This window comes from Ostrinia nubilalis, chromosome 28 (assembly GCF_963855985.1).
Source record: "Ostrinia nubilalis chromosome 28, ilOstNubi1.1, whole genome shotgun sequence".
Taxonomy (NCBI): Eukaryota; Metazoa; Arthropoda; class Insecta; order Lepidoptera; family Crambidae; genus Ostrinia; species Ostrinia nubilalis.
In genome coordinates, this window is record NC_087115.1 from 4,914,329 (window position 1) to 4,941,604 (window position 27,276).

Genomic DNA, 27,276 nt, shown 5'->3' on the forward strand with positions numbered 1-27,276 from the left:
ACCTCTCGTTCCCACCGCTGCAACCCCTGTGTAGCCATGATCTACAGCTTGACCGCTAACAACCCAACCAGTAAACGTCAAGATTGTCCCGGGGGAAAGTTAAACTGTCATTGGACCCGCAACGAAATTAATCAGAAGAGCATCATAGGAGTTCGAAGAACGTAAAGTATAGATTGGTTAGTTTTTTTTTGTCGCAGAGGAAATGCTTTGCGCACCGTCACCACTGCCGGGGGACAGGGTGGTGTGTGGGACTCCCGGCGCCCTGAGAAGGGGGCTGCTCCGCCCTGAAAAGGACGAGATATACCCACTAAAACCTCCGCGGCGTTCCGTGATCGCCTGAGACGAGGTGTCGCGAGTATCCGGCCGTAGCCTTAGACTTCCGCGACACATAGATTGGCTATAGGCTGGTCTGTGAGCACGTAGAATTTTGTCCAATGACCCCAAGCTACCCATCCTTATCGCTTGCGCGTAATTATATTGCTGTCGCGACTGTGCGATGGGCGCCCGCAGTAAGTGTGCGAGCGCAACCGGGCTTTAGTAAGCCTACTGCATCCAACTCCATTGGGTTTCTTATCAGTCGTGTTATCAGTGTTTATTTATTTACAGTCTGCCGTAGACGTGCTAGCTAAATTTTCCCTATACCTCGGCCTAGTAATAAATCTACCTATTATTATCAATCTATACTTAATATTATAAAGCTGAAGAGATTGTTTGAACGCGCTATTCTCAGGAAATACTGGACCGATTAGAAAAAAATTTTTTGTGTTGGATATCCCGTTATCAATCCAGTCGAATCTAGTTTTGCGCTACGTTTCAGTCAAATGACGTCCACTGCTGAACATAGGCCTCCACCAATGAGTTCCAGATCGCACGGTAACGGTAACTACCTGACAAAGGTAGCAGAAAGGCACTGGAATACTGGATGCAGGCAGCGGCCTGCTACCAACCCAAGTTGCAAGTTGGTAGCGACCAACCAGGGGAGTTAGAAGGCGGTTATACGACCGTTCGCTTCTTCCTCCCCTTGGTGGTGGCCAGCAGGTTGGAGACGCGATTGGCCTCGTGGTCCCGGCTAATCCTGTCGGCCCCCCATTAAGTGGGGGCGTGTTGGGTCCCGCCGTAGGTATGGATAGGCCATTTTCCTGGGTTAAAAAAAAGGCCGCTACCAACCGTGCGATTAATTTATCAAACGAAATTAATTATCACCGCAGTCCAGTCACAATCAACAAAGCAAATAAACAAAGGCATTCCGATATTCTCACAGTACGAGGAAACAGCTTGACATCTTGCCAGATGCTGCGATTGTAATGGTTGCAATGATGCAACACATTGTGCCTTGTTGCTCTGCACTTGGAACGATTAAAGGATATCATTGTGAACAATGTTTTTATTTATATCTACGTAGATCTGTTCTAGGCAGTGTTGTATTATAGGTACATGTTAAAATAAAGTATGTAATAAGTCTGTGTTATGTTTACATGAAAACAATTTTTTAAGAGAGAATAGATTTTAATTCTATGATTTCAATGTTATTTTATTTAGGGTTGATTTTTCAATCGTCTGATAACTTTTAACTGAAGATTAAGTTTACCATATTGACAGTTTCAGTATGGGAAATATGTCAAAATGACAAGTTTATTCTTCAGTTAAAAGATATCTTGATGATTGAAAAATCTGTCCTTATTAGGTGTGTTTTTTAAGGCATATAACCAGATGATATTGGAAATGATAGATTGTATATTGGAGATAAAAGTAGTTAGGTATATTTTAAGGGAAAAACATAAAGATGAAACTTTGTATTGGAAAACCTAATCATTGTTAAAATGAGACATACAGAATTTAGTATAAAAAGTGATGTGAGAGACTAAGGCTGAGTTACACCTTACTTAAAACATAACTATAACCAAAATTTGTGTTTTTTTGTAGAAAGATGGTGCAACATAGGCTTAGTAATTAATGCAGACCAAGTCACAGACAAAAGGTAGTATAATGTATAATTTTCGATGATCTCATAATGTTTAGTCTTACAGTTTGTTTACATTATTTCTTATCTATTTTTACATGTAGTAAGTCTGCTTTTACAAATAACAGTTCAAAGTACCTAAAACTTCATATTGTATAATGCCTAAAATGTATCCGCGAATTAGCAGGGCCATTATGGCCACAAATGGCTAGAAACAGAGAAGCATGGAGATCATTGGAGGAGGCCTATGTCCAAGGACAAACTGGAGATGAGTGTAGCTAAATTGTAAAATGAAATGGTTAATTAATGTTGTAAAATATCTTGTAATCCAGTAATAAAGTATATTAATATTAATGCCTAAAATGTAAAATGGAGATTGTCTAGTTAATTAAGAACACTGGACCAAAAAGGAAAAGGGTTCGTTAAAAATCTTCTAGATCTTCAAAAGTACCTGACCTAGCTGAATCAATAAACGAGATATCAATTTCATTCTATCATAATTAGGTGTCAAGTAGTAGATAGGATTTAATAATAAGCCTTTTTTTTTAATTATTATTATTATTTAGTAGATAGGATATCAAAATATATTTTATGGATAGATTCCTTACCTAACCTATGAAGGTTGGACTGAAACCAATAACTATGAAAGATAGATTTACTCTGATAGAAAAATACATTTATTTTTAGATACAACTACAGAAAAAGTAAATACCTATAACATTTGCATAGAACACCATGGTCAATAGTCGAATCTGTGGCAAAAAAACTACGTTAAAATTAAAAATAATGATTACCATAAGAACATGAGTCTGCCCATTATTGGGACAAGACTGACATGCCTGTATTGTACAGTGTATGATTGTTAGGCTAAGTTGCACCACCAAACTTTGACCGTAATGATGACCGGTGATTATTGTATGGAGTTTGACAGATTTTTGACGTTTGTCAAAGTTAAAGTAAGACGGTGCAACCCAGCTTTAGTGCGTTAAAAAATCTTAAAGAGTATTGGCATAGGTATTGGTGCGGGGGTTAACACTTTAAGGAAGTTTCAAGTTAAAGTTATGTTAAAGTTGATTTTAGGGGATCTAGAGAAAATAAACATAGGTTTGTTTTTATTTTATTTTAGCTCGTAAGTATAAATAATAACAGGATAACCGTTAAATTGAGGATAAATATTAAATTATGTAATTAATATTATTTTTGTATTGAATTCTGTTTATTACCTACTGTTAAATGTTTTGAATTTCAATATTTTGCTCTTTAATATAATTGGCATTAATTTATTGATATAGGTACGCAGTGCCTACAATGTTATGCTTGTTTTATGTATTTTGTAGTAAAAAATATATGTGAATAATTTTCAACAATATTGAAAATTTAATAACCTGTTGTTGATTGTTTGTGTAATTCTGGAGCCTTTAAAAATATGATGTGCATAATCAATAAATTTGTTTTTAATTGTAGAAATCACACAGGAATATAGAAGACCTTCGTTTTTTAATTGATCTTTACTATGATAGACTGTTGTATTGCTATAATGTTGGTTAGATTTTATCAGGTTAGAGGTACACTTACCATTCTGCCAAGGATTGGCCGGCTCGAAGTACTGGGTCACTAGCTGATCTTCATCAGGGAAGGACACATTTCGAGATTTTTTCTTCTTTTTGTCAGATTCATTTTCACTACTATCCCCTACTAATTCAGGGGCACTGTCAACAAAAACCTGGATAGCACTCGTATTAGGACATGTATTATTATCAGGATCGGTAGACATATCTATCGCGTAAACTGATGTCACATATTAATACCACAGGCGAACACATTAGCGAGAAAACTCACAGAAAAAAATCACTTTTCAAAATACACCAAGAATGACACAACACCCGCGTAACGTTATCTCACTCAGTATTAGTAGCAAGGCAATCGCGTTACAGCGCCGGCCATTGCATGTTTTTCTCGGGGTTCGTCGATTTTTCACTATTTTTATTGTTCGTCCCAAAACCAAAACATTCCGCACCTTTCATACACCGTTTGCCGCCATATTGGATCGGACGAGACAAAAGGAAAGTCTTTCATTAATGACACTAGAGGTCGCTAGTAGAATTCAATGTTGCCAGATGCAAAAAAATCTGTAGCGACATCTACACATTAGAAAGGGACTAAGAAGTTTAAGAAATGAATAATAGATGGCGTTAAACGCAATGCTTTTATTTGTAGTAAGTCTTCTACCAACCGCTAGATGGCACTAATAGAAACTACGCTATCGCCATCTATCGGCAAGTAGACGTACTTAGTAGTACATAATAATTTAACCAGATGGCGCAAAAAGTATATTCATTAATCTCTTAGTTTGGGCACGTTTGGGCACAGTTTGGGTCTCATTTACAGGCAAAGTTAGTATCTATATCTAGCATGCTATTATGCATGGCATAACTTTGTAACGTTATCAAGAATATGTACCACCTCTCTTTTTTATATATAAACGTTTTATTTATTATTTTTATTAATAACTCTAGATTTATAGTCTTTGTGGGTAGGTACACTCATTAATAAAGTACTATGGTCTTACCCACGTCTACAGTTACCTGTCCAGTAAGTGCCTATTCTCACTCAAATTTAATTTAATTCATTAATGATACTTTATTATTCAATATTCATTTTAATACCCCCACTCTTCCCGTGGATATCGTTGGGTGCTTGCTAGAAGGACAAAAAGCTAACATTATGCTTGTCAGCGTGGAGAGTTAGTTATAGGCCAATTCCTTTTTACCCTTTGGTAAATAATTATATCTAATGTATAGCCTGACCAGGAACATAAAAACCCTCGCCATGTTGCGGAAAACTAATGGTACTAATTTCTTTTAATGGCAACAGTAACTGAAAACTTCATTGACATGTCACCTTGCATGTCAGTCTATTGCTGTCAAAGTGTAAACAAAGTTTATTTTAAATGTGCGCAATTGGTTTTATGAATTAAATTGCTAAAATATTTTTAAAGTCGTGAAAGAAAAGTGGTTCACAATGTGTTAAAGTATTTGTCGAAGAGAAATACTAAGGGTTTGGACAATATTTTCATTGAATAATGTTTCCGACAAAGGTTGTCAAATTGACTGACCATGTTTATCGTATAGTACAGTCCACTATGAAAATTAGCTGTGGTTTGTTTCAACTACCTATTTTAAAAATTTTTGTCACTTCTAAGTGTTGAATTTTATGGGATTGGGAAAGAAGTACCGAGTTTGAAGCGTTCATGAGCAGACATTGCAGTTGAATATTCAAGTTCTGAATTTGATTATTGATGAATAATAAAATAAATTCTACTAGCTCGATTGATGGTTTCATTTAATTTATTTAAATCAGGTTACCTATAATAATATTTTTTCGTTAATTTATGAAAATATCAAATTAGCCCGTAATCCTGAATCCTGATACATAAAGTTAGCCTATTAATTTAACACAGGTACGACTGTACTCAGTGTTGCACTATCAAATGCAATTGACGCGCCACTATGCCAGGGTTTTTATGTTCCTGGTCAGGCTATAAACCTGGATAAATAAAATGTGTGTAAATAGCTTTGGAATCATCATAATCATGATAATTTCAGCCATAGGACGTCCACTGCTGAACATAGGCCTAACCCCAAGATTTCCACAATGGCTAGTTGGCAGTGGCCTATATAACATACAGTATTTTTTTTCTGTGGCCACTGTTCTATTTTCGCCAAAATACCTATAGATATTATGTTAATTTCCTGAGTGAATCGAAACCTACCAATTTTCAATCTAAGCATTTGATTGCAATGAAATCACACCTTATGTTAAGTGGGATGCTGTCTAGGATGGTACATAATCGTAAAGAATACTAAGAAAGAAAACCACATAATTTAGGTAACTAAAATTATTTATTAAAACTCAACATCACATTATATTCAATCTATACACAATTTTGTTCTTAACTCTAACAATGTATATCTAACGATACATACATATCATATTGTATACTTGTATAACATTTGTCATGAAACTTATCCATGGCAATATTTAAACTCTTCTAATGGACTACACATAATATTAGCTGGCACTTTCAAGCTTAACGTACATAATTAACCAAGCAACAATATGCCTTGAAAACTTCCGAAAAAAAAGACACTTGCCATCCCAAGAAATATTGGCCAGACAAAATAAAAACTTACCAAAACAATGACTTCTCAATACAATTCTGAATCTTATAGTACAAAACATTAAAATATAATGGAGAAATTCATCATTTATTATTAAAGGAAGTAATTTAGGCCACCATACAAAAACTTAAAAACTTCATCACATTATAAAGGTTAAAAATATTACATTTATTCATTATAAATTTTTTAAAACGTCCAATGTTAAATATTTTCAAGACCATTATTTTTTTATTATCAACGACATATAAAACAATATTATACATATAAAAGACTACTAAATTATCAGTGCAGTCACATCTAAATATAATTTTATCAAAATATCATGTTATTTTATCATAAAATATCATTTTTAACACACTCACATTTCAAGATGAGCCGTAGTAAGAACAAACAATCACCATCATCATCATCATAGTCCTTACTCCTTATCATCATATAAGGACTCTTTAAATAAACTGTTATATTATCATTATCATTTCAGCCACAGGACGTCCACTGCTGAACATAGGCCTCCCCCAATGACTTCCACATCGCCCGGTTGGTAGCGGCCTGCATCCAGCGCCTTCCTGCTACGTTTATAAACAATTATATTTTAAAGTAATCTGAAAGGCATGAAAGGAAATACTATGGTGTATTTTTCAAGTAAAATATGAGAAGAGATATCAACCATCTTGAATGAGCTTACGGAACCCTCATAACGCGGTTCCGACTCAAAATTGGCCGTTTTTTGAGAAATTATCATTGGAAATGTAGTTAAATGATTCTAATAATGAAGGCTACCGTATTTGCGCTCACTAAATGGCGCAACTGGAGAAATAATAAGAAAATAATAAAATTACAAAAAGCGATAGTTTACTTCAGCACCACCTGCTTCAGACGCAGTGGTCCCGGATTCGATTCCCAGTGGGGGCAGATTTTTCTGTTCGGTTTGTTTGGTGGTAGGGCTTGTTCTAAGTCCGCCTGGCTAGCTACCACCATCTTACCTAATTCTGTCGCCATAACAACAATGTTAACAGCATTGTTGTGTTCCGGCAGTTAGAGGTAAGATAGCCAGTTCCTCCGTGGTTGAGGATTCCGGATGAAGCTCGCTTCCACCTTCGGCCTGATCGTCACTTACCATCAGGTGAGTTACAGCACAAAATATAACAGAAGGTAAACTCATGTATGTACCTCGCTTTGCATACCTCTCTCGCTCGCACGCTCGGCCGTCGCGCTAGGGTTGTCTTGTCATGTGTTGCGTTTATTTCGTTATGATAGAAAAATGTTACTCTTAATACTATGCAAGAAAGACAATAACAGATATCCACGTATACTTATTTATATTTAGTACGTTATTATAGTAATAGTTTGCAAACAAATACACGAGAAGGAATTAGTATTTAGTTGAGTGGTTGACACTATTATCCAACTATAATATTATAAATGCGAAAGTTTGGATGACTGGATGTTTTTTGCTCTTTCACGCAAAAACTACTTAACGGATTTTGATGTAACTTTACAGTATTATTGTTTATAACCCTGAATAACATAACTATAGGCTATAATTTATGACGATCTGTGACAAACTAAATTTCACGCTGGTGAAGCCGCGGGCAAAAGCTAGTTATCCAATAATTCCTAAAACCTCTCTAAAACAATTCGATATTCCTAATAATTGAGTTGGCTTTCAATTTCAATTGAAATTCAAATAAATAACTTACTTACCTCCCCGAATCAACTGGTAATTTAAAAAATGAATATTCGGTATTTAATGATGAGTTTAAGCAACCAAATACCGAACAATTATAATACGACTTTTTCTGTTCACTCATTTTCGTCAATTTCCAAAACAAAATAATATCACAGGCGGTTGACCGGCGCGTGACTCAAGCGAACCACAGCGAACGTGTGGCGAACGTCTGTCGCGCCACGTCGCGCTCGCATTCGTCCAAGACAGTCTTGCTAGAGCGGTGTCTATGTGTGCGTGGCTCGAGCGCGTTTAGTATGGAGTTTGTCTTCTGTTATATTTTGTGGTTACAGGCTAAGAGCTTCCTCGTTGTGGATAAAAAAAACCCTTACGTTGACAGTGGCGCCATCTGGCTAACAAATACGGTAGCCCTCATTGGACGTTCGTTCTTCGACATTTTTGGCCGTCATATATTAGCACACTTAAGGACGTAGGACACTTATGCCCGTTTTCACCATCAATCCCTAGGTTTTAAGTGACCCCTATGCAAACAAAATTCATATTGAGTGTTACCATAGAGGTCACTTAAAAATTAGGGATTGATGGTGAAAACGGGCATTAACAACCGGGAAACGTAATCAGTATTCTTTGTATGAAACTCCGTACTGTAACGCACACTTATCCGCACCGTAACGTAAACGCCTCGCCTCGCGGTTGAAAGCTCGCGGAAGGCGATACGGCGTTGATCCCTTTCCGAGTTGATAAGTCTGCTATGACCTTTATTCTATAACGCTACAACCAAACTCAACAATACAAGTAAGTATCAACAAAATTCAACATTCATCTCCTTCTAAAAATATATTTCAAACTCCCTTAACTAAATTTAGTTGTGAATTATATCGAGATTATCATTCGACAGTGTCCAGGCTAATTAATATTACTACAGGGTGTCCCGTAAAGAGCGTACAAAACTTATGATAGATAGACTAATGAATGATCATCTATACGAAAAAAATCCTTTAGTAAAAATGTCCCCATTTCAAAGATATGATTTTTTTCATGTTATTTTAAATCCTCTATTTTGTGCCTATCTCTTGTTGCTCTGTTTATAAATGGGATAGTATTTTCAAGATGTATAAAAAGAAGAATAAGAGAAATATCTGCTCATTTGTACATATAGCGACAAGAGAAAGACTCAAAATTGAGAATTAAAAAAACATGAAAAAGATGGATCTTTTCCAAAATAGATTTTTTATGGCCATCCATTAGTCAATCTCCTTAAGTATGGCACGCTCTTTACGGGACACCCTGTATAAGGCATAATCATTAAACTAAGCATGGTAAAACTTCATATTACATTCAATTATTATAATAAGCTAACATAAAATTTTTCTTTTAATTGTGTTTGGGAATAGGCTAGATGACAAAATTTCAATTATTTGTCCGTCAGACAGATAATTAGAAAATATTAGACTCGTATTTTTTATTTTCTTTCATAAATTAAATAATAACAGGCTAAATCGACTTGAAATGGGTTTTTTTGTAGAAAATATAGCTTTTGGCACTTTGGAACTCGGAATAATACGGATTTCTTACTCAAAAAAGACCAAAATTAAATTTTGCATTCAGTCAGAAAAATGACGCAAAAATAGCATAGCACCACCATATTTTTTATATGTAGATGAATGAAGTATTAATATTTAATACCTCTTCTGTATAATAATACCCATCAAAAACAATACTTGTCAAAAAAACCAAGTCTCGCAACTCAGTTGTTCTACGGTAAAAAGTTGTGAGATCCATGTAATACTAAGTCCAGGCCAGGAAATCTTTAACGTTTTACATAAATTATTGACTTGGCCATCGCACTAAATAATTTAATTTACACGTGTTTTCATGCGATGGCCAAGTCAATATATTTATGTAAAACGTTAAAGATTTCCTGGCCTGGACTTGGTATTACATGGATCTCACAACTTTTTACCGTAGAACAACTGAGTTGCGAGACTTGGTTTTTTTGACAAGTATTGTTTTTGATGGGATCTCATTTCTTTTTGTATTTTGTAGACAGCAGTTATGTATCTAGAAAACTGGACCGAAATTGAAAAATTTTACTCGACTTGGCGGTTGCACTACCGTGCCCCCAAATATCATTTCTTTTTGTATTTTGTAGACAGCAGTTATGTATCTAGAAAACTGGACCGAAATTGAAAAATTTTACTCGACTTGGCGGTTGCACTACCGTGCCCCCAAATATTTTAGTTTTTCCTTGATTCATACACCAAACACTACTTATATTCCAAATTTGAAGCTTCTAGGTCTGCTAGAAGTGCCTTAGAGTTTTGATGATCGGTGAGTCAGTGAGTCAGTCAGTGAGTGACAAAATTAAGTAACTTTGACCCGTTATAATTCTTAAACTACTGGTTCAAATTGAATGAAATTTTAAATATACCGTGTCTTTACAATGCCTGCATAGCTAATGAAAATTCAGCCTTCTAGTTTTATCCACAACGAAGTTACAGGCGGTCGAAAATGGCCTGAATTGCTTCGAGAAAAGGATGGTACGGCCGTGCCGCTTTTTTGCTCGACTTGGTGGGGGCACTGTTTGTTACACAATAATAATGTTATGATTTTAAAAATCCTGAAAAAGCGTAGGGTGCGGTTTAAAGAATTTATGTTTTGTTCTTTCATGTTAAAATTCTTTGTTAAACAGGTCAATGTAGTAACTTCTCATGTTAAAGTGTCAATATAGATGAACTACAACGACCTGTCCCACCCGTGACATAGACAGGGGGCGCCACCGTCAATACCGTATAGCTGGTTCCGATTTTTGACATGTTGGAAATTATACAAGGTGGAAACGATAAGTGATCTCACTCGATTATTTCTAAACTACACAAGATATCGAAAAACTGGTTACTGATCCTGAAAGTGCTTTACGAGCTCTTTCAAACGGTACCAATAATAGGTTACAGAATAAACGGGATCTATTTGAAAATTCAATGTTGCCGTTCAGTGTAGTTCATCTATACCTCCAATCTAATCCATGACACTTATTGTCACAATGACACATAAAAAAGACACACAATATTATACAATATACAAATAAGTACAATGTCTTGACTCCGCAAATGTTAATTTTAAGCATAGTTTAATAAATGGTTTTTTTTAAAACCAATTTCTACAAAAATAGAATTCTAAATAATATAGGTATTTCACGGAGGAAAACTTCACAATATATTGGTCATACGCACGGCTTTGTCTAACAAATGAAGTGCGAGCGAGACGCGTATAGACAGATTATAAAACTCTCAACTTTCAACAAGACACGGTCAATAATGGACGTTATTCGAACGACTTAAGATCTATGTTTCTTTGCGCATTATATAGTTACATTTTTGGTCTGTGTGGTGTGAACGCGGTGACGTCACTGCGGTTCCTTTTTGATTTTTAAGTCGAGAACCACATCTGGGGCAACTGTGGATAAACAAACAATTATTTTATTTATGTTAAAACCACTGCCACTTCGGCTTGCTATGTCAGCGACGAGCACGTAGAATTTTGTCCAATGACCCCAAGCTACCCATCCTTATCGCTCGCGCGTAATTATTTTGCTGTCGCGCTCGCACACTCACTGCGGCCGCCCGTCGCACAGTCGCGACAGCAATATAATTACGCGCGAGCGATAAGGATGGGTAGCTAGGGGTCATTGAACAAAATTCTACGTGCTCACAGACCGTGCTTTACTGCATACTTTACAGCAACTTTAGTTCGTTTATGGATCTCTTCATTTCTGATTCGATCTCGTAAAGAAACACCGAGCATAGCCCTCTCCATAGCACGCTGTGCAGCTTTGAGCTTCTGTATAAGGCCTATAGTGAGAGGCCACGTTTTCGAACCATAAGTCATCACTGGTAGTGGTAACACACATTGATTATAGACTGCACTGAGGCAGGGCACATAGTACGCAGAACTGACGGCCGATGGGGCAGCAAGGTTCTGGAGTGGAGGCCATGTACTGGAAAACGCAGCGTAGGACTTCCACCCACAAGGTGGACCGACGACCTCATAAAGGTAGCAGGAAGGCGCTGGATGCAGGCCGCTACCAACCGGGCGATGTGGAAATCATTGGGGGAGGCCTATGTTCAGCAGTGGACGTCCTGTGGCTGAAAGGATGATGATGATAAAAAGATAACTTACCCTCGTATTCCACATAAGTGATTCGTCTAGGCGCCGACTGCTTCCTCCCATGACTTTTCCGTCTACCCTCCTTAACCGACAAGTTCAAAACCTCCGTGGTGTCAACCGAACAGTTCAAACCTTCGAAGACCACAGACTTGACGTTCGAATTATGAAAGCTCACGTTCGACTGCAATTTCGAATTCGAATTTTGTATTTTGAAATTCAACGGCGCATTCGAATTTGAATTTTTTTCTTTGTCGTCTGTCAAAAAAACAGTTTTGGCGAAAATCTTTTTTTTATCATTTTTGTTGAAGATGTGGTTGACGCTTTTTTGGACAAGCTTATCTATTCGACACTCGAATATGTTTTTGTCTATTTCTATGTCGCAGGCGGGAGTGAGAGGGCACGATGCTGTGTCTTTCTCTTCTTTGGGCTTGCGCTGAGATTCTGTTGTTTCGACGTCGATTTCTGGCACTTTGGAGTTGTCTAGGCGGTCGGTGAGGACCTGGAAAGATAAGAGTATAGTCGTTAATAAGTTTAATTCACTTTTAATCTAGAATCTTCATGAAATGTTACGATTACGAAATACTTCTAGAAACCATGGTCTCACAGACAAAGAGAGAGAGAGAGCTTGAATCTGCACCCACGCCTCGTCGCGAGATACCTGGAGGGAAAGACTTAATCTAGTCTCTGAAGGATTAAATATATGGTAATGTTATTGTATACCTGTATCAAATGATCCCTCAGCCTTCTACATCTCGCTCTATCTTCAACGCTCTGCCACGCGAAACTCGCGCGTGAATCGCACATCACTCGCGCGTTGTATTACAAGCGAGAAGACTCTTATTCCTTTGATAAATCTAGAAAACACTTAGGCTATTCTAGTTTAGACTAATGCTACAACTTACCTGTATCAAACGATCCCTCAGCCGTTTACACCGCGCCCTAGCTTCGTCTCTCTGCCACGCGAGTATCGCGCGTGAGTCGCACATTACTCGCACGTTGTATTAAGAGCTAGGAGACACTATGCTACTGTGTACCTGTATCAAATGATCTCTCAGTCGTTTAAACCTTGCCCTCATCTCGTCTCTGTCGTGCGAGAATCGCGCGTGAGTCGCACGTCACTCGCACGTTGTATTAAAAGCTAGAAGAAATTAAACTTATGCTACTTCTTACCTGTATCAAATGATCCCTCAGCCGTATACACCGCGTCCTAGCCTCGTCTCTCTGCTGCGCGAGCGTCGCGCGTGAGTCACATGAGAATCGCGCGTGGGTCGCACGTTACTCGCGCGTTGTATTAAAAGCTAGAAGACACTTAAGCTACTGTGTATATGTATCAAATCGACACCTTCAGGTTCAATTGTCGTATAAACCATTTTGGCCAAATTGAGTTATATATACCATTTTAATCAGAATTTTTTTCTCTATCGATCTGTATATTCGATATATTGAAATTCGCAAAAAAAATGTTTATACGCCCCAAAAAATTATAGCCTAAAAGATAAATAAATACCTTATAAACGATGTAAAAACCAAACGCTAGTTTTTGGTATTTTTGCTAAGATGTATCAACCATACATTTTTTTAAGCCAGGATGTAAAACTCTCTCGTAATTGAAAATGGTTTTTACGCCCAAAGACATATGGCCAGATATTTGGATCCAACGTCGTAAGTCCACGTATTCTATATGGTAATTATCTGTTTCATATACATATTCATTTATTTATTGCATCACATATGTATGTATGGACAGTAAGTAAGTTTTTTAAAGAAAGTTGATTGTTTCTACTTTTAAAGATAATAACTAGATAGGTAGGTATATAAGGTTGCTTTCCAGGTCCAGTACATTCGTGAATTTTATTGATCTCGACTAAAGAAAAGAAAACAAGCCTTAGTGTGCTCATGAATGCTATTTATACCCTTTTGATATGCTCTGTAATTATTTATTACTTTACAAGTACTATTAGGGATGATGACTAGGTAATGAAATCGAAATCTATTTAGTTCGTCAGACAGATAATTAGAAAATATTAGACTCATATTTTTTTCCGTAATCGAATAATTACAGTGTTATATTGCGTTGAAATGTCGCGTGACGTCACTTTTGAATAAAAATTCTACTCAAGCGTGACGTATCGCGCCATTTCAACTCGATGTAGCACTGTTATTATTTAATTATGAAAGAAAATAAAAAATAATGAGTCTAATATTTTCTAATTATCTGTCTGACGGACAAATAATTGAAATTTTGTCATCTATCCTTTACTTTTAGCTGTAATTTAAATTTGAGTTTCTTGTAAAGATATAAATTCCTTAGAGAAATTCTCAAAAAATTACAAATCCTTCTCCTGAGCATACTGGGGCTCTTCTCTTTATGCAAAATTTATCATAACCAAACGAATTCAATATGCGTCAGCAGAGAACCAGGAAAGCTGTCTTAATGTTTTGCTGTAATTGTATTTTTTTGTTCAAAATTTATGGTGCTTAGTTTTGTTTAAAATTATTAGTTTTGCCATAATTTTCCTTCAAAATTGTAAAAAAAAACAATAAACTTGTTATTTTTCGTATGCAAGCAAATTTATTATTTCTACCTCAACCAAATATAGTTTTTACACTGTTAAATATCTTTGTGCAAATTCTCTAAACAACAAAAGCCTGGAAATAGTAAACAATACATTATTTACATGTATAGTTTTAAAAATACATTTGAATAAATCACTTTATCAATGGGTGTATAAACCAAAAAAAATACATCTAATGGTCTTTAAGCCATCAATTTCAGTCTCGTGTTTACTAAAAAATCAAATACGACGTAAAGAGTTATTTTTAGGTCCAATATAATGGGTCGTATAAACCACCGAGTGCCTTTTTTAAGGACGTAACTCCAAGCTAACTTTAAAACTACTGAAGATACCCATTTTTTAAATATCTAGACTTTTTCATCGCAAGAATTGAAAAATGTTTTCTCTTGGTCATTTTTTTATAACTTCTCAAATAAAAAAGTTACGATTTTTTTATTAAAAAAAAAAACGTTTTTTGGCTCTCCTGAAAAGTAGGGTTTTGGTTTATACGACAATTGAACCTGAAGGTATCGAAATGATCCTTCAGTCGTTTCGTTTACACCTCGCCCTCGCCTCGTCTCTCTGCCGCGCGAAAGACGCACGTCGCTCGCGCGTTGTGACGAATCTAAAAGACATTATTTCATGTACCTACCTGTATCAAATGATCCCTCAGCCGTTTACACCGCGCCCTAGCTTCGTCTCTCTGCCTCTGCGTCGCGCGTTCGGCCAGCGCGTCGTCGCGACACGCGCGTGACGCGCACGTCACTCACACTTAGTATTAAGAGCTAAAAGTCACTTTTTGTATGTACCTTTATCCTTTTTCTTACCTGTATCAAATGGTCTCTCAGCCGTTTACACCTTGCCCTCATCTCGTCTATCGCGCGTGAGTCGCACGTTACTCGCGCGTTGAATTAACAACAGGAAGACACTTGAACAGAAATCACACTATAGTTTACCTGTATCAAATGATCCCTCAGCCGTTTACACCTTGCTCTAGCCTCGTCCCTCTGCCGCGCGAGCGTCGCGCGTTCGGCCAACGCGTCGTCGCGACACGCGCGCACCGCACGAAGCTCGCGCTTTGTATTACGAGCTAGAAAACGCTTATTGCATACCTTTATTCTTACGCGCAAGAAAACGAACGTTAACGCACGTTATTTGCGCGTCGTATTAAAAGCTAGAAGAAACTTATGCTACTTTTTACCTGTATCAGATGGTCCCTCAACCACCGACACTGCGCTCTTCCTCTTTTCATTCTACTGCGCGCGAATCGCACGTGACTCGCGCGTTGTATTACAAGCGAGAAGGCTCTTATTCCTTTGAAAAATCTAGAAGACACTTAGGCTATTCTAGTTTAGACTAATGCTACAACTTACCTGTATCAAATGATCCCTCAGCCGTTTACACCGCGCCCTAGCTTCATCTTTCTGCCACGCGAGAATCGCGCGTGAGTCGCACGTCACTCGCGCGTTGTATTAAAAGCTAGAAGAAATTAAACTTATGCTATTGTATACCTGTATCAAATGATCCCTCAGCCGTTTACACCGCGCCCTAGCTTCGTCCCTCTGCCGCGCAAGCGTCGCGCGTTCGGCCAGCGCGTCGTCTCGACACGCGCGCACCGCACGAAGCTCGCGCGTCAACCGCCGCAGTTGCTCCATGCTGCGGCGGCGGGAGTTTTGGGAGGCTAGCTGCAAGAAACATTCAAACATCTATACTATATCTAAATATACATAATATACTAATAACTCAAAGGTGACTGACTGACTGACATAGTGATCTATCAACGCACAGCCTAAACCACTGGACGGATCGGGCTGAAATTCGGCATGCTGGTAGATGTTACGACGTAGGAATCCGCTAATAAAGGATTTTACGATACTCCACCCCTAAGGGGGTAAAACGGGATCCACTCGTACGAAGTCGCGGGCGGCCGTAAGTAATATTATAAAGCTGAAGAGTTTGTTTGTTTGTTTAAACACGCTAATCTTAGGAACTACTGGTCTGGTTTGGACAATTCTTTTTGTGTTGGAAAACCCATTTATTGAGGCTATAATAAGCTCACCCTATAGCCAGTAGGGACAGAGTACCTAATGAAAAATATCTCATTGCGTGACCGAATCAGAAATGAGAATATTCGCAGGAAAACCAAAGTAACCGACATAGCCCGCAGAATTGCTAAAATCAAGTGGCAGTGGGCGGGGCACATAGCTCGTCGAGACGATAGCCGATAGGGGAGAACAGTTCTCGAGTGGGAACCACGGGCCGGAAGACGTAGCGCGGGCAGGCCTCCTACTAGAGTGGACCGACGATCTGGTAAAGGTCCCGGGAACCACCTGTATGCGGGCAGCGCAGGGCCGGTCATTTCGGAAATCCTTAGGGAGGCCTTTGTCCAGCAGTGAAAGGCATTTGGCTAAAACGAAGTGCAACAAGAGACACTGTTTTTCGTGCCTTTTATACGGACCTTTACTGCTCTGTGTGTGTTATTCGTTACAGTTTTAAGGGATCCATATTGATGCACAAAAAGTACTTCGTGTACATATACTCCTTCGACCTTTCCTCTATCTCACAAATATTATAACTGTGAAAGTCTGTGAAGATGTTTGTTATTTTTACACAAAATCTACAGAACGAATTTGACAAAACTTTCATGCAGGCGAAGCCACGGGCAAAAGCTAGTCAGCTGTAAATGGATGAGATTAATTTTAGTTTTCATTTTGGTTGCTGTTGGTTTTCCGAACAAAATAAATAAGTAACATAGTAAAGTTCCATCAAAACAGATTAGTATTTTTCAGCTTAAAAGGAGTTACGAACGTTCCAACATTGTCGACATTCCACCATAGCATTTCGATAACTCTTTTATAATGCGAACAGCTAGGGACTGGAATTCGCTGTCTGTTGCTGTCTTTCCTGAACACTATAATCCGGGCCTTTTCAAAGCGAGAGTGAATAGGCACTTACAGGGCAGCTATGTACCATCCTAGACAGCATCTCACTTAACACCAGGTGCGATTGAGGTCAAATACCTGCCTTGTAATGCATAAAAAGTCCATCTTCACAAACTTTCCCGTCATCTTATTGAACATAGACATCACACGTAGCGAGGTAGCCGACCAAACCTCAGGCGTCTTATTACGAACCACAGACGACTCGGCTTACCGATACTTAACGTATCATTTTACTGTGTTAAAACCTTTAGCCCAGGCAAGTATCGTCCTATCCTGCTGTCAGTCCATCATAAAAGGCAATGCCAGATTTTGTATGGAATTTTGTGAACAACATTGTTTGTTTACACAGTCATACAATGTCACTATTTTGTTGCAATTTCTTACAAAACTTGCGCGCAAAAAGTAACTCTAGTATGGCACACTGAAAACCAGGGCCGTGGCCTTCGTCACCGTGGACCCGGCATATGCTGAGTGGGGTCCCGTTGCAGTGGGCATCTTGTTGGTGAATGGGTGGCACTGCTCAGTTTACTCTTGTTTTTATTTTTTCTTCTTCCATTATTATGTGCCACTGTCATGTCTATGTAATTGCCTGTATTTGTGTGATGTCCATTGTAATAAATGTATCTTTCTTTCTTTCTTTCTAAAATCATCAAACTTCTAACGCTCGTAACTCAGTTCAGACTGAGTTTAGAGGTATACATGTATAGTAAGTTTGGTTTATTACGCTATTTTGTAATCAAAAAACAAAGTTTGGTCGATGGACGCGCGAAACAAAAAGACGCCACCATCATACAAAATCTGGCACTGCCATTTCGAACTCCTATTCTTCTGATTAATTTCGTTGCGGGTCCAATGACAGAACTTTCCCTCGGGACAAACTTGAGCTTCACTGGTTGGGTTTTTGGCGGTCAAGCTGTAGATCCTGGCCAAACAGGAGTTGCAGCGGTGGGAACGAGAGGTGGGAATAGTCCCGTGTCCATCATAAAACGTTTTTAAGCCTAGGCGCAGACCACCGACTTTTAGTTGGCCGCTAGTACTCGGAAGTAAAGATAATTATGACCAGTCGGCCTTCCGAGATGCTTTTTGGTTTTTCGGCACTCCGATCTGATCACATCCTCTCAACATAGCCAAGCATATAAGTACAGGGTAAAATTAACTGTAATGCCATCTGGAGGGAAATTACTCTTAAATTAATACTGTGGATAGATAATTTTACTCAAAAAAAAAAATCATTCCTTTATTTTTGAAAAGAAAGAGAACTGCATTCAAATATTTCCGAAAATTTCACACCAGACCCGGGAATAAGTACTTTCCCTCCAGGTGGCATTACAAAATTCCACCCTGTATTGTATACTAATGACCCCAAAAAACTATGAGAAACTAAGGTAGTTTCATAGATGAAAATAAAGTTCAAATTATTTATCACATACCCGATTCTTGATCCTCCTCCTCAATCCCTTCAAGAAGGCCAGGTCCTCATCACACAGGCGGAGTGACTGCACTCGCTCCGAGTACTTAGTGGTGGGAAGGCCAGCTACCTCCTCCACTGTCATGCCAATGCCTCTTGCTGGAACATTAGAATTGTTGTTATAGTTTTAACCCTTTTTAAGGCAGTGGGAATATATTTCCCGCCTTGTATTAACCATTTATGCAGTGGGAATAAATTTCCCACCTTATTTTTAACTTTGCGTATATCGCGCGTGCCTGAACGAGGCATTATTCTTTTATTTGTCTGACGTGCTAATGTATGGAATCGGTTTCATCATACATTTAATACGCGACATCAGAAGTAATCAAGATAAATATAAATCTGGCTTTAGGTAAGATGATGGTAGCTAGCCAGGCGGACTTAGAACAAGCCCATAAAAAATTGCCCCAACTGGGAATCAAACCGGTCTGATACAGATGGCCTATCTACCCATATTAACTTTTCTGAAATTATCCAATTATCTGCACAACATAAATTTATCCTTTTGTAAGAAACTTCTACTAAGTATAAAACTTTTAAAAAAGATGCCTAAGTGACTCAGGGATTCTTTTTAGGTCTTATAAAAATACAATCTCATGAAACCCATTTCTTTTTTGCAAATAGGCTTTTAAAAAGCACTTTTACACGTCCCAATATTAACCCTACCACTGCTTCGGGACAATAAATGGGCCAGTGCTGAGAAGAAGCAGCGCAAGAAACTCAGTCACTATTGTCAGCCATAGCTCAAGACATACATAGTATTTAGCTTGATGCTTGTTTGTACAAATCACCATTAGAAGAGAACAGCAAATAATCTTGACATTTGTTATGCAGAAAAAGTATGACACATACACTATAACAATACATACATTGTGTGCATAAATATGTTTGTTTGTATTGGTCTGAGAGTTTTCTATGTATAATATTAATGCATATGGCCTAATAAATTCTGTCGATAACATTAATAATATGATATTTACCCATGGACGAATTATTTACCCCATTTTATAGTAACATAAAAAAAAAATTAAGTATGTTTAAATAAGTAAAAATTAAGTAATAAATGAATTTATAACTTCAAAAGGCTATGATAGTTTAATATTAATGAAGTTACTAATGACGTCTAATTTTGGTGCCAAATATTGCTGTTAAGGAAAACCAAAGATTATTATTAAAAAACCATTTAGCAATGTTTATTTAGATATTTTCTACTGCAAATACATGATTTATTAATAGTTACTAGCGAATTAATGACTTGTGAACATTTAAGAGTTGGACAGAAGTTTTTTTGATTATTTTTTCTTAATAAAACGAACAAACTTCTTTTGAAACTTTACATTGTACAACAAAGTATCAATGACTCACAAATTACATAAACATAATAAAAACTCGAATGTATTTAGTAATAATTCACAAGACATCAAAACCGTAAACATTAATCGAACGAATAATTACTTCACATACGAAATCTACGTCATATTACAAAATACCTGTTGCATTGCATCGCTTCTAGGAAATTCAGAGTCAAATTTCAAACTTTTAAAACACACCCAGGCTACGTACCGTCCAGTACTTCTTGATCCAAATGATAGGAAGATGCGTTCTTCGCATTATCGTCCATTCTTCATATTTGAAAACTTATAAAATAATTGATTTAAAAAGAAATTCCTCTTGAATTCTTATCACAAACACGATAGGTTAGATTTGCAACTGTCAATGTCAGTCAGTTTTCTGTCAAAATGTACATGGTTCTACGTTTCTCTTCACGCATTTATTTATTGGTCAATAAACGGTTTTATTGCATTAGTTCTTCCGCTTCATTTCATAAATCAATACTTTAAGCGAAAAACCGATTTATAATTTAATTTTTGCTTGAATAAATGGTTTTGTATTAATTGATTAATGATACGAAAGGTTAATTTAACCAAAATGCAATCATGCAAACAAAATCATGAATGAATAAAGCTGTATGTCATCTGTATTTCATTGATAAGTTTCTCATACGATTCCGCTTTAAAAAAGTCATTTTTGACGATTAGTAAAAACGCGATTTTTTGTTTTCGTCGGTGTTTTCTTGTTTCACGACATCTTACGAAATTAATTGGGTAAGTTTATTGTAATTTTATGCTCTAAATTAGTCGAAGTATTTAAATAAATCATGTAATAGTCGACAAATTGCTATATGCCGGTATAATGCCGGTTTTAAAATGACAAAGAGGCGACCACATGTGAATTCGAAGAAATCTTATGAAAAAGCCCAAGTCTCAGCTCGTTTTGCTGTCTAGCAATGCTTAAAGTGTAGTTTGTATCTGCAACGATCATCAAGGAGATAGTTTGTTCAAGTTGAGCTTATTTTTGTAGAGTGTTACTTGGTGTTACTATTCTTTAAGTAAGGGCCCACTACCAACGGTTTATCTGGTCAAACAACCATCTTTTCTTTTGCAAGTTAAACTACAAGCTTCTATTTAATATTCTGTAAAAAAACGGTCCATTCAAACTAAATAACAGTCCAATTATTTATGCATTGTGTCATGTAACATTTATTTAATTGTTACTTCTATTTTATACATAAATTAATGCATGCTTATGCGAATTTAACTAATCTGTCTTGTACCTATCATATATTTATTTCATATAGACAAGAATATTTAACAAATAAAGATTTATTCAAATAATTAAATAAGTTCATAGAAGCAAATATGACAATGGGTGTGGCCATAAATGCCTAAATAATTATTGAAAAATATTCCTAAAAAGTGTTCCCTCACTTTTGGTCATATTTCTTTACTTTAAGTAACCAAAGGGCAACTAATATTGCATCTTTTATGTTTGAAAATTATAAATAACTTGAAAAAATCTGCTCTTAACGCTATAAAAATTAAATAACTATATCTTTTATGTTTCTAATAGGAGCTATTTTATAGCCTAAAGCTTTTAAAAGCCTATACTTACCATAAGTAAAAGTAATCATTATCAAATAAATCAAATTTTAACATAAATACTATTTACTATTCAGTCTGCTCTTCAAATATATTTCAATGTCTCTCGACCCTACATTTAATTAGATTAGTTTAACAGAGATCTGTAGTATTTAGTACCTTACAAATAAAATTAAAAAAAATCTAGTACCTCAATTGCTTTGGCGAAATCTTGAATTATTTCTCCAGTTACGAAAATGGCATTCAAGAACAAATAAATAAAGTTATTCCAATACTCGTTTAAGTATGTAATTTTCTTCTGTTAACAGCACAATGACGTCACGGGGTAGGTACAACAACAATAATGAGTGGGACCTCATGAGGGATGAATACAATAATTCCTCATACGACCCCCAGTATCCCGATGACAACATCAGGTGAGATTTTAAAAAATATTATTAAACCTAAAGGTGAGTATACTCTAGAGCATTTCTATGTAATGTAACATTTTTACTAATGGTACAGTACAGGTAAAATGTACGACGTTTGGTTCGTGAAAAGGTGACTGACTCTAGAACTTTCAAAGAATGGAACGTTGTTTTAAGTAAATGCTCTAAAGTATGGCCAACTAGCAGCGATACAAAAGGTCGATACGACTGTCAAGTTGACAATATATTCTGTCTCTTCCCATCTTGTGTATTTGTCGTAATGTCTCGTTCTCCCGCCAAAATATGTCAAAGTCAGATGGGTTCACCCATGACATTGGGTTTGTTTACATTTGGTATCTCTTCTTGTTGGCTGTAATTTAGTCCATGCTCACCTTTAGTTATAGGGTGTTTGGTGTTTTATTACCTCCTAAGACAAGCCCTTAGCCCATATTAACATACACACAAATGCTATGGTAGTATCAGAAAGGCAGACAAATGTGGATTGCTTAGGGCATTGGTTCCCAAAGTGGGGGGCGCGCCCCCCAGGAGAGGCGCAAAGACTTTAAAGGGTGGCGCGAGCCAACTGTGTACTTAAGTATAACAATAATAAACCTGCGACCGCTGAAAGAATGCATTCCAGATTGCTCGATACTACGACTAATAAATAATCTTGACTGAAGGAGGGGGGCGCGGAATTTCTGAGCATTGGCTTCGCGGGGACGTTGAGCCAGTGCTGCCGAGGCTGCGATGCTCGAAAGAGACTAGTTTGGGCCTCTGACAAGACGTGGCGGTTCACACCGCGACAGAGACAGCAGACCGAGAAGGAAGACCGCGACTGTTACTTGACTTAGGTTTGGCTTAGGCTAAGAACTCACGGCGCGATTTTAATCCGCGCCCGCGGCGGTTGTGGAGTTGCGGTTTTATGAAAAAACTCACGGGAGCGGTTATTTGCGCGGTTATTCTAAGAACTCACGGCGCGATTTTCACCCGCGCCCGCCGCGGCTGCGGGTAAGTGTCTGCGGGCCAAGACACTGGTATAAAATGGTCGCCCGCCCGCCGATCGGGCAGTTTACGCGCGGGCGAAAACCGCCGAGGCTGTGGTGGCCCGCGCGATTCTACTAGTCGCCCGCCGGTACCGCGGGACCCGCATACAACCGCACCCGCTGCGGGCGAAAACCGCGTCGTGAGTTGTGCATTAGTTTTTACATAAGTATCTGCATTCTACAGAAGCTGCGGACTCGCAACCGCCGTGGGCGCGGGTAATAATCGCGCCATGAGTTCTTAGCCTAAGGCCGGCAATACACGGACCGCTTGAAGCAGTCAGGGTCGACAGCTTCAAGCTGCGACTGCACAGTGAAATGCAGAGTTCTATGGACGCGCACATACACGAACCGCTCGAGCAGTTGCAACTGATTCGGGCGGTCGACAGTTACCTCCGCCCACTTTCTTCATTGCACTGCGCGCGCGCTTGTAATTTGTTGAGCAGTTAATACCAACTGCTCGAGCAGTTATCACTGGCAGCTTCAAGCTGTTGACTCTTGACTGCAAGAGCGGTCCGTGTATGTTGATCACTGACTAACTGCTCGAGCTGTCCGTGTATTGCCGGCCTAAGTCTCTTGTCTCATTCGCTGGTCTCTCACGACGCGGACCGTCTCCTATAAATTCTCAATGTTTTCGTCCACAGTGGCGGAGTCCAACTCGACCATTGCAGGCTGTACATCCGCAACATTCCAAACGCCCTCAACGAGGACGGGATCCGAACAGCCTTCTCCAAGTACGGGAACTTGCATGAGGTCTACGTCAGCAAGGATCCGGCCAAGAAATATGCTTTGGTCCGCTACGAGACACCGGGGTGAGTCATCATCATCATAAAACCCTTTTTTTTTTAAGTAGCCTTTGGGATAACAAATGGGTCGGTGCTGAGAAGAAGCAGCGCAAGAAACTCACTATTCATATCAGCCATAGGACGTCCACTGTTGAAGATAGGCCTCCCCCAATGACTTCCATAATGGTCGGTTGGTAGCGGCCTATGTTCCGGCGAAGAAATATGCTTTGGTCTGCTACGAGATACTGGGCTGAGTTGTCATCGTCATCATTTCAGCCACAGGACGTCCACTGCTGAACATAGGCCTCCCCCAATGATTTCCATACTCACTGGTTGGTGGTAGCAACTGACAGGACCTTACTCGCCAGTGCTGCCAATTAGAAACCCTCATTAGCCTGAATATTAGAATAAATGAAGGCGCTGGAATCCTCCGAGTGCAGAGGGTAGATGGAAGGGATGAGCTGATTAAAGGCATCGTAAGTTATTGTTATCATCATCATATCAGCCATAGGACGTCCACTGCTGAACATAAGCCTCTCCTAATGACATCCATACTGACGGGGTCCGCACAGCGTTCTCCCGCCGAAGAAATATGCTTTGGTTCGCTATGAGAAGCCGGGGTGAGTCGTCATCATCATCATTTCAGCCAAGGACATCCACTGCTGAACATAGGCCTCCCCCAATGACTTCCATAATGGTCGGTTGGTAGCGGCCTATGATCCGGCGAAGAAATATGCTTTGGTCTGCTACGAGATACTGGGCTGAGTCGTCATCGTCATCATTTCAGCCACAGGACGTCCACTGCTGAACATAGGCCTCCCCCAATGATTTCCGGTTGGTGGTAGCAACTGACAGGACCTTATCGCCAGTGCTGTCATTTGAAAATTCTCATTAGCCTGAATATTACGATAAATGAAGGCGGTGCAAATCTGCTATCACATCCAAGTGCAGAGGGTAGATGGAAGGGATGACCTGGTTAAGGGCATCGTAAGTGATTGTTATCATCATCATATCAGCCATAGGACGTCCACTGCTGAACATATGCCTCCTCCCTCCCCCAATGACTTTCATAATGATCGGTTGGTAGCGGCCTGCATCCAGCTCCTTCCTGCTACCTTTATGAGGTCGTCACTCCACCTTGTGGGTGGACGCCCACGCTCCGCTTTCCGGTACTAGGTCTTCCCTCAACCTTGTTCTAGAATGGTTGTGACGTATTAAATTGGCGATTGTTTCTTCTATATTCATAAGTTTGATGACTCTTTTATAATGCGAACAGCTAGGGACTGGAATTCGTTGCCTGCTGCTGTCTTTCCCGAAGACTATAATCCGGGCGTTTTCAAGGCGAGAGAAGGCACTTACAGGGCAGATATGTACCATCCTAGACTGCATCCAACTGCGATTGTGGTCAAATATCTGCCTTGTTATGCATAAAAAAAAGTTTATATAAGTTTCATTGATTGCGCTCACCACCAGAAATCATCACTGGCGAGTGAGTCCTCCTATTTGTCTTTGGAAAATTCCCAAAGGATTTGGATGATTATAAAATTGTGTATTGTTACAGGGAAGCAAAATTAGCAATGACGAAACTCAACAACACTGATCCGCTTAGACTCAACATAACTATAGCTCATAAGGTAATTTGGAAACTAGATTTTCGTATATTAGATTGTACCTATCACCCGTTATCCTAGGTGAGCGATAGGACGCGACAAGAAGCGACGCTATGCGACTAAAGGACGACTTATCAACCCGGAAAGGGATCAAAACCGTATCGACTAGAGGCGGTCAGTATTCTTTGTATGAAACTCCATACTGCAACGCACACTTATCCGCACCGTAACGAAACGCCTCGCCTCGCTGTTGACAGCTCGCGAAAGGCGATGACAGCGCGCGAAAGGCGATGACAGCGCGCGAAAGGCGATGACAGCGCGCGAAAGGCGATGACAGCGCGCGAAAGACGATGACAGAGCGCGAAAGGCGATGACAGCGCGCGAAAGGCGATGACAGCGCGCGAAAGGCGATGACAGCTCGCGAAAGGCGATACGGTGTTGATCCCTTTCCGAGTTGATAAGTCTACTATATGACCTTGATACTTCACGCCTACGCCACTAATATAAAACCACTACTTGACATTTTTGTGTCGCGTCGCGTAAGTCGCTCATATTGTACACCCGCACCAGAAAACAGTTGTAAAAATAGATACTTAGTTCCATATAAAACATCCGCAAGTATAGTCTGGTCTGCGAGCACGTAGAATTTTGTCCAATGACCCCAAGCTACCCATCCTTATCGCTCGCGCGTAATTATGTTGCTGTCGCGCTCGCACACTCACTGCTTCCGCCCGTCGTACAGTCGCGACAGTCATTGGACAAAATTCTACATGCTCACATACCGGGCTTTAGTAAATCTTACAGTACATTATTTATCGCTTCAAACTCAGCTAGCCTCGTACTTTTGCAATTTTGCCTCTTTGATTATTTTATTAAATTAAATAGATAGGATAGGCGCACACTGGACGACAATCGCGGCGACAAGACTCTATTCTTGTCGATTTCATATTATACAGGGTGTTCCAAAAAGTAGTGTCAAGCCAAAGCTTAGAGGCAGAGCATCACTAGGGCTATCTCTGGGCTTCGGCTTGACATTTCTTTTTGTGACACCCTGTATTAGCTGCGACTTCGCGACTCTGTCACGAACTCACGACGACAACTTATGAAGCTAATAATAATAAACCAGTGTGCACTGTCGCTAAGTATTGCAATAATTATGCAGAGCTAATAAAAAATAGATGCTATTAAAAATGTGCCTTCGACTGTAAAAAGCTTGTGCAAGGCCAACTCGGCCGGTTTTTATTCATCTTTTACCCTTTTGCAACACTCCCCTCTCTTCATCCTGTACAGTTAGGCTGGGTTGCACCATCTTACTTTAACTTTGACAAACGTCAAAAATCTGTCAAACTCCATTCAAAAATCACCGGTTATCGTTAGAGTAGGCGCACACCGTTGATTTTTAGTTGGCCGATAGTTGTGCCCGATTTTAATTTGTATGAAGAATCGGCCAAATCGAATCGGCGTAGTGTGCGCACTCCCATACATGCCCATACTGATCAACTGCCCGACCAAACTAGCAACTCAGCCTTAGAGTC

The 27,276-nt window shown here is 38.9% G+C and overlaps 3 protein-coding genes across 6 annotated transcripts in view; 1 reads left to right on the forward strand and 2 right to left on the reverse strand.

The window, feature by feature from the left end:
* The window catches only part of LOC135085215 (protein phosphatase 1 regulatory subunit 37-like), a 37,204-nt gene extending 33,204 nt beyond the window's left edge, over positions 1 to 4,000 (reverse strand). Inside the window, exon 1 of the mRNA XM_063979971.1 lies at positions 3,536 to 4,000. Coding sequence (XP_063836041.1) covers positions 3,536 to 3,734 — 199 coding nt within the window. The 5' untranslated portion in view covers positions 3,735 to 4,000. The remainder of the gene's footprint in view (positions 1 to 3,535) is intronic.
* Positions 4,001 to 10,601: 6,601 nt separating this feature from the next.
* On the reverse strand, positions 10,602 to 20,672 carry LOC135085216 (uncharacterized). Its single transcript, XM_063979972.1, has 6 exons — positions 20,524 to 20,672; positions 18,923 to 19,059; positions 16,062 to 16,235; positions 15,507 to 15,626; positions 12,008 to 12,494; positions 10,602 to 11,284 (listed from the first exon to the last, which is right to left on the reverse strand). The coding sequence occupies exons 1-6, from the start codon at positions 20,579 to 20,581 to the stop codon at positions 11,235 to 11,237; spliced, it is 1,026 nt and encodes a 341-aa protein (XP_063836042.1). The 5' UTR covers positions 20,582 to 20,672; the 3' UTR covers positions 10,602 to 11,234.
* Positions 20,673 to 20,984: 312 nt separating this feature from the next.
* LOC135085267 (uncharacterized) overlaps positions 20,985 to 27,276 on the forward strand; it is a 198,835-nt gene continuing 192,543 nt past the window's right edge. For all 4 annotated transcript variants that reach the window (XR_010260055.1, XR_010260056.1, XM_063980012.1 and 1 more), the window contains exons 1-4: positions 20,985 to 21,065; positions 22,208 to 22,315; positions 23,991 to 24,158; positions 25,693 to 25,765. Coding sequence is in view for 2 of the 4 variants with exons in the window: in XM_063980012.1 (XP_063836082.1) it covers positions 22,212 to 22,315; positions 23,991 to 24,158; positions 25,693 to 25,765 (345 nt within the window). In the remaining 2 variants the exon portion in view is untranslated. The remainder of the gene's footprint in view (positions 21,066 to 22,207; positions 22,316 to 23,990; positions 24,159 to 25,692; positions 25,766 to 27,276) is intronic.

Excerpts from the sequence above, each read along its gene's own strand:
- LOC135085216 (XM_063979972.1), bottom strand. The coding sequence starts at position 20,581 with ATGGACGATAATGCGAAGAACGCATCTTCCTATCATTTGGATCAAGAA. Across the intron at positions 19,060-20,523 it reads GGATCAAGAAGTACTGGACG|CAAGAGGCATTGGCATGACA; the intron begins GTACGTAGCCTG and ends CTAATGTTCCAG. Across the intron at positions 11,285-12,007 it reads CACTTATGTGGAATACGAGG|TTGCCCCAGATGTGGTTCTC; the intron begins GTAAGTTATCTT and ends GTTTATCCACAG.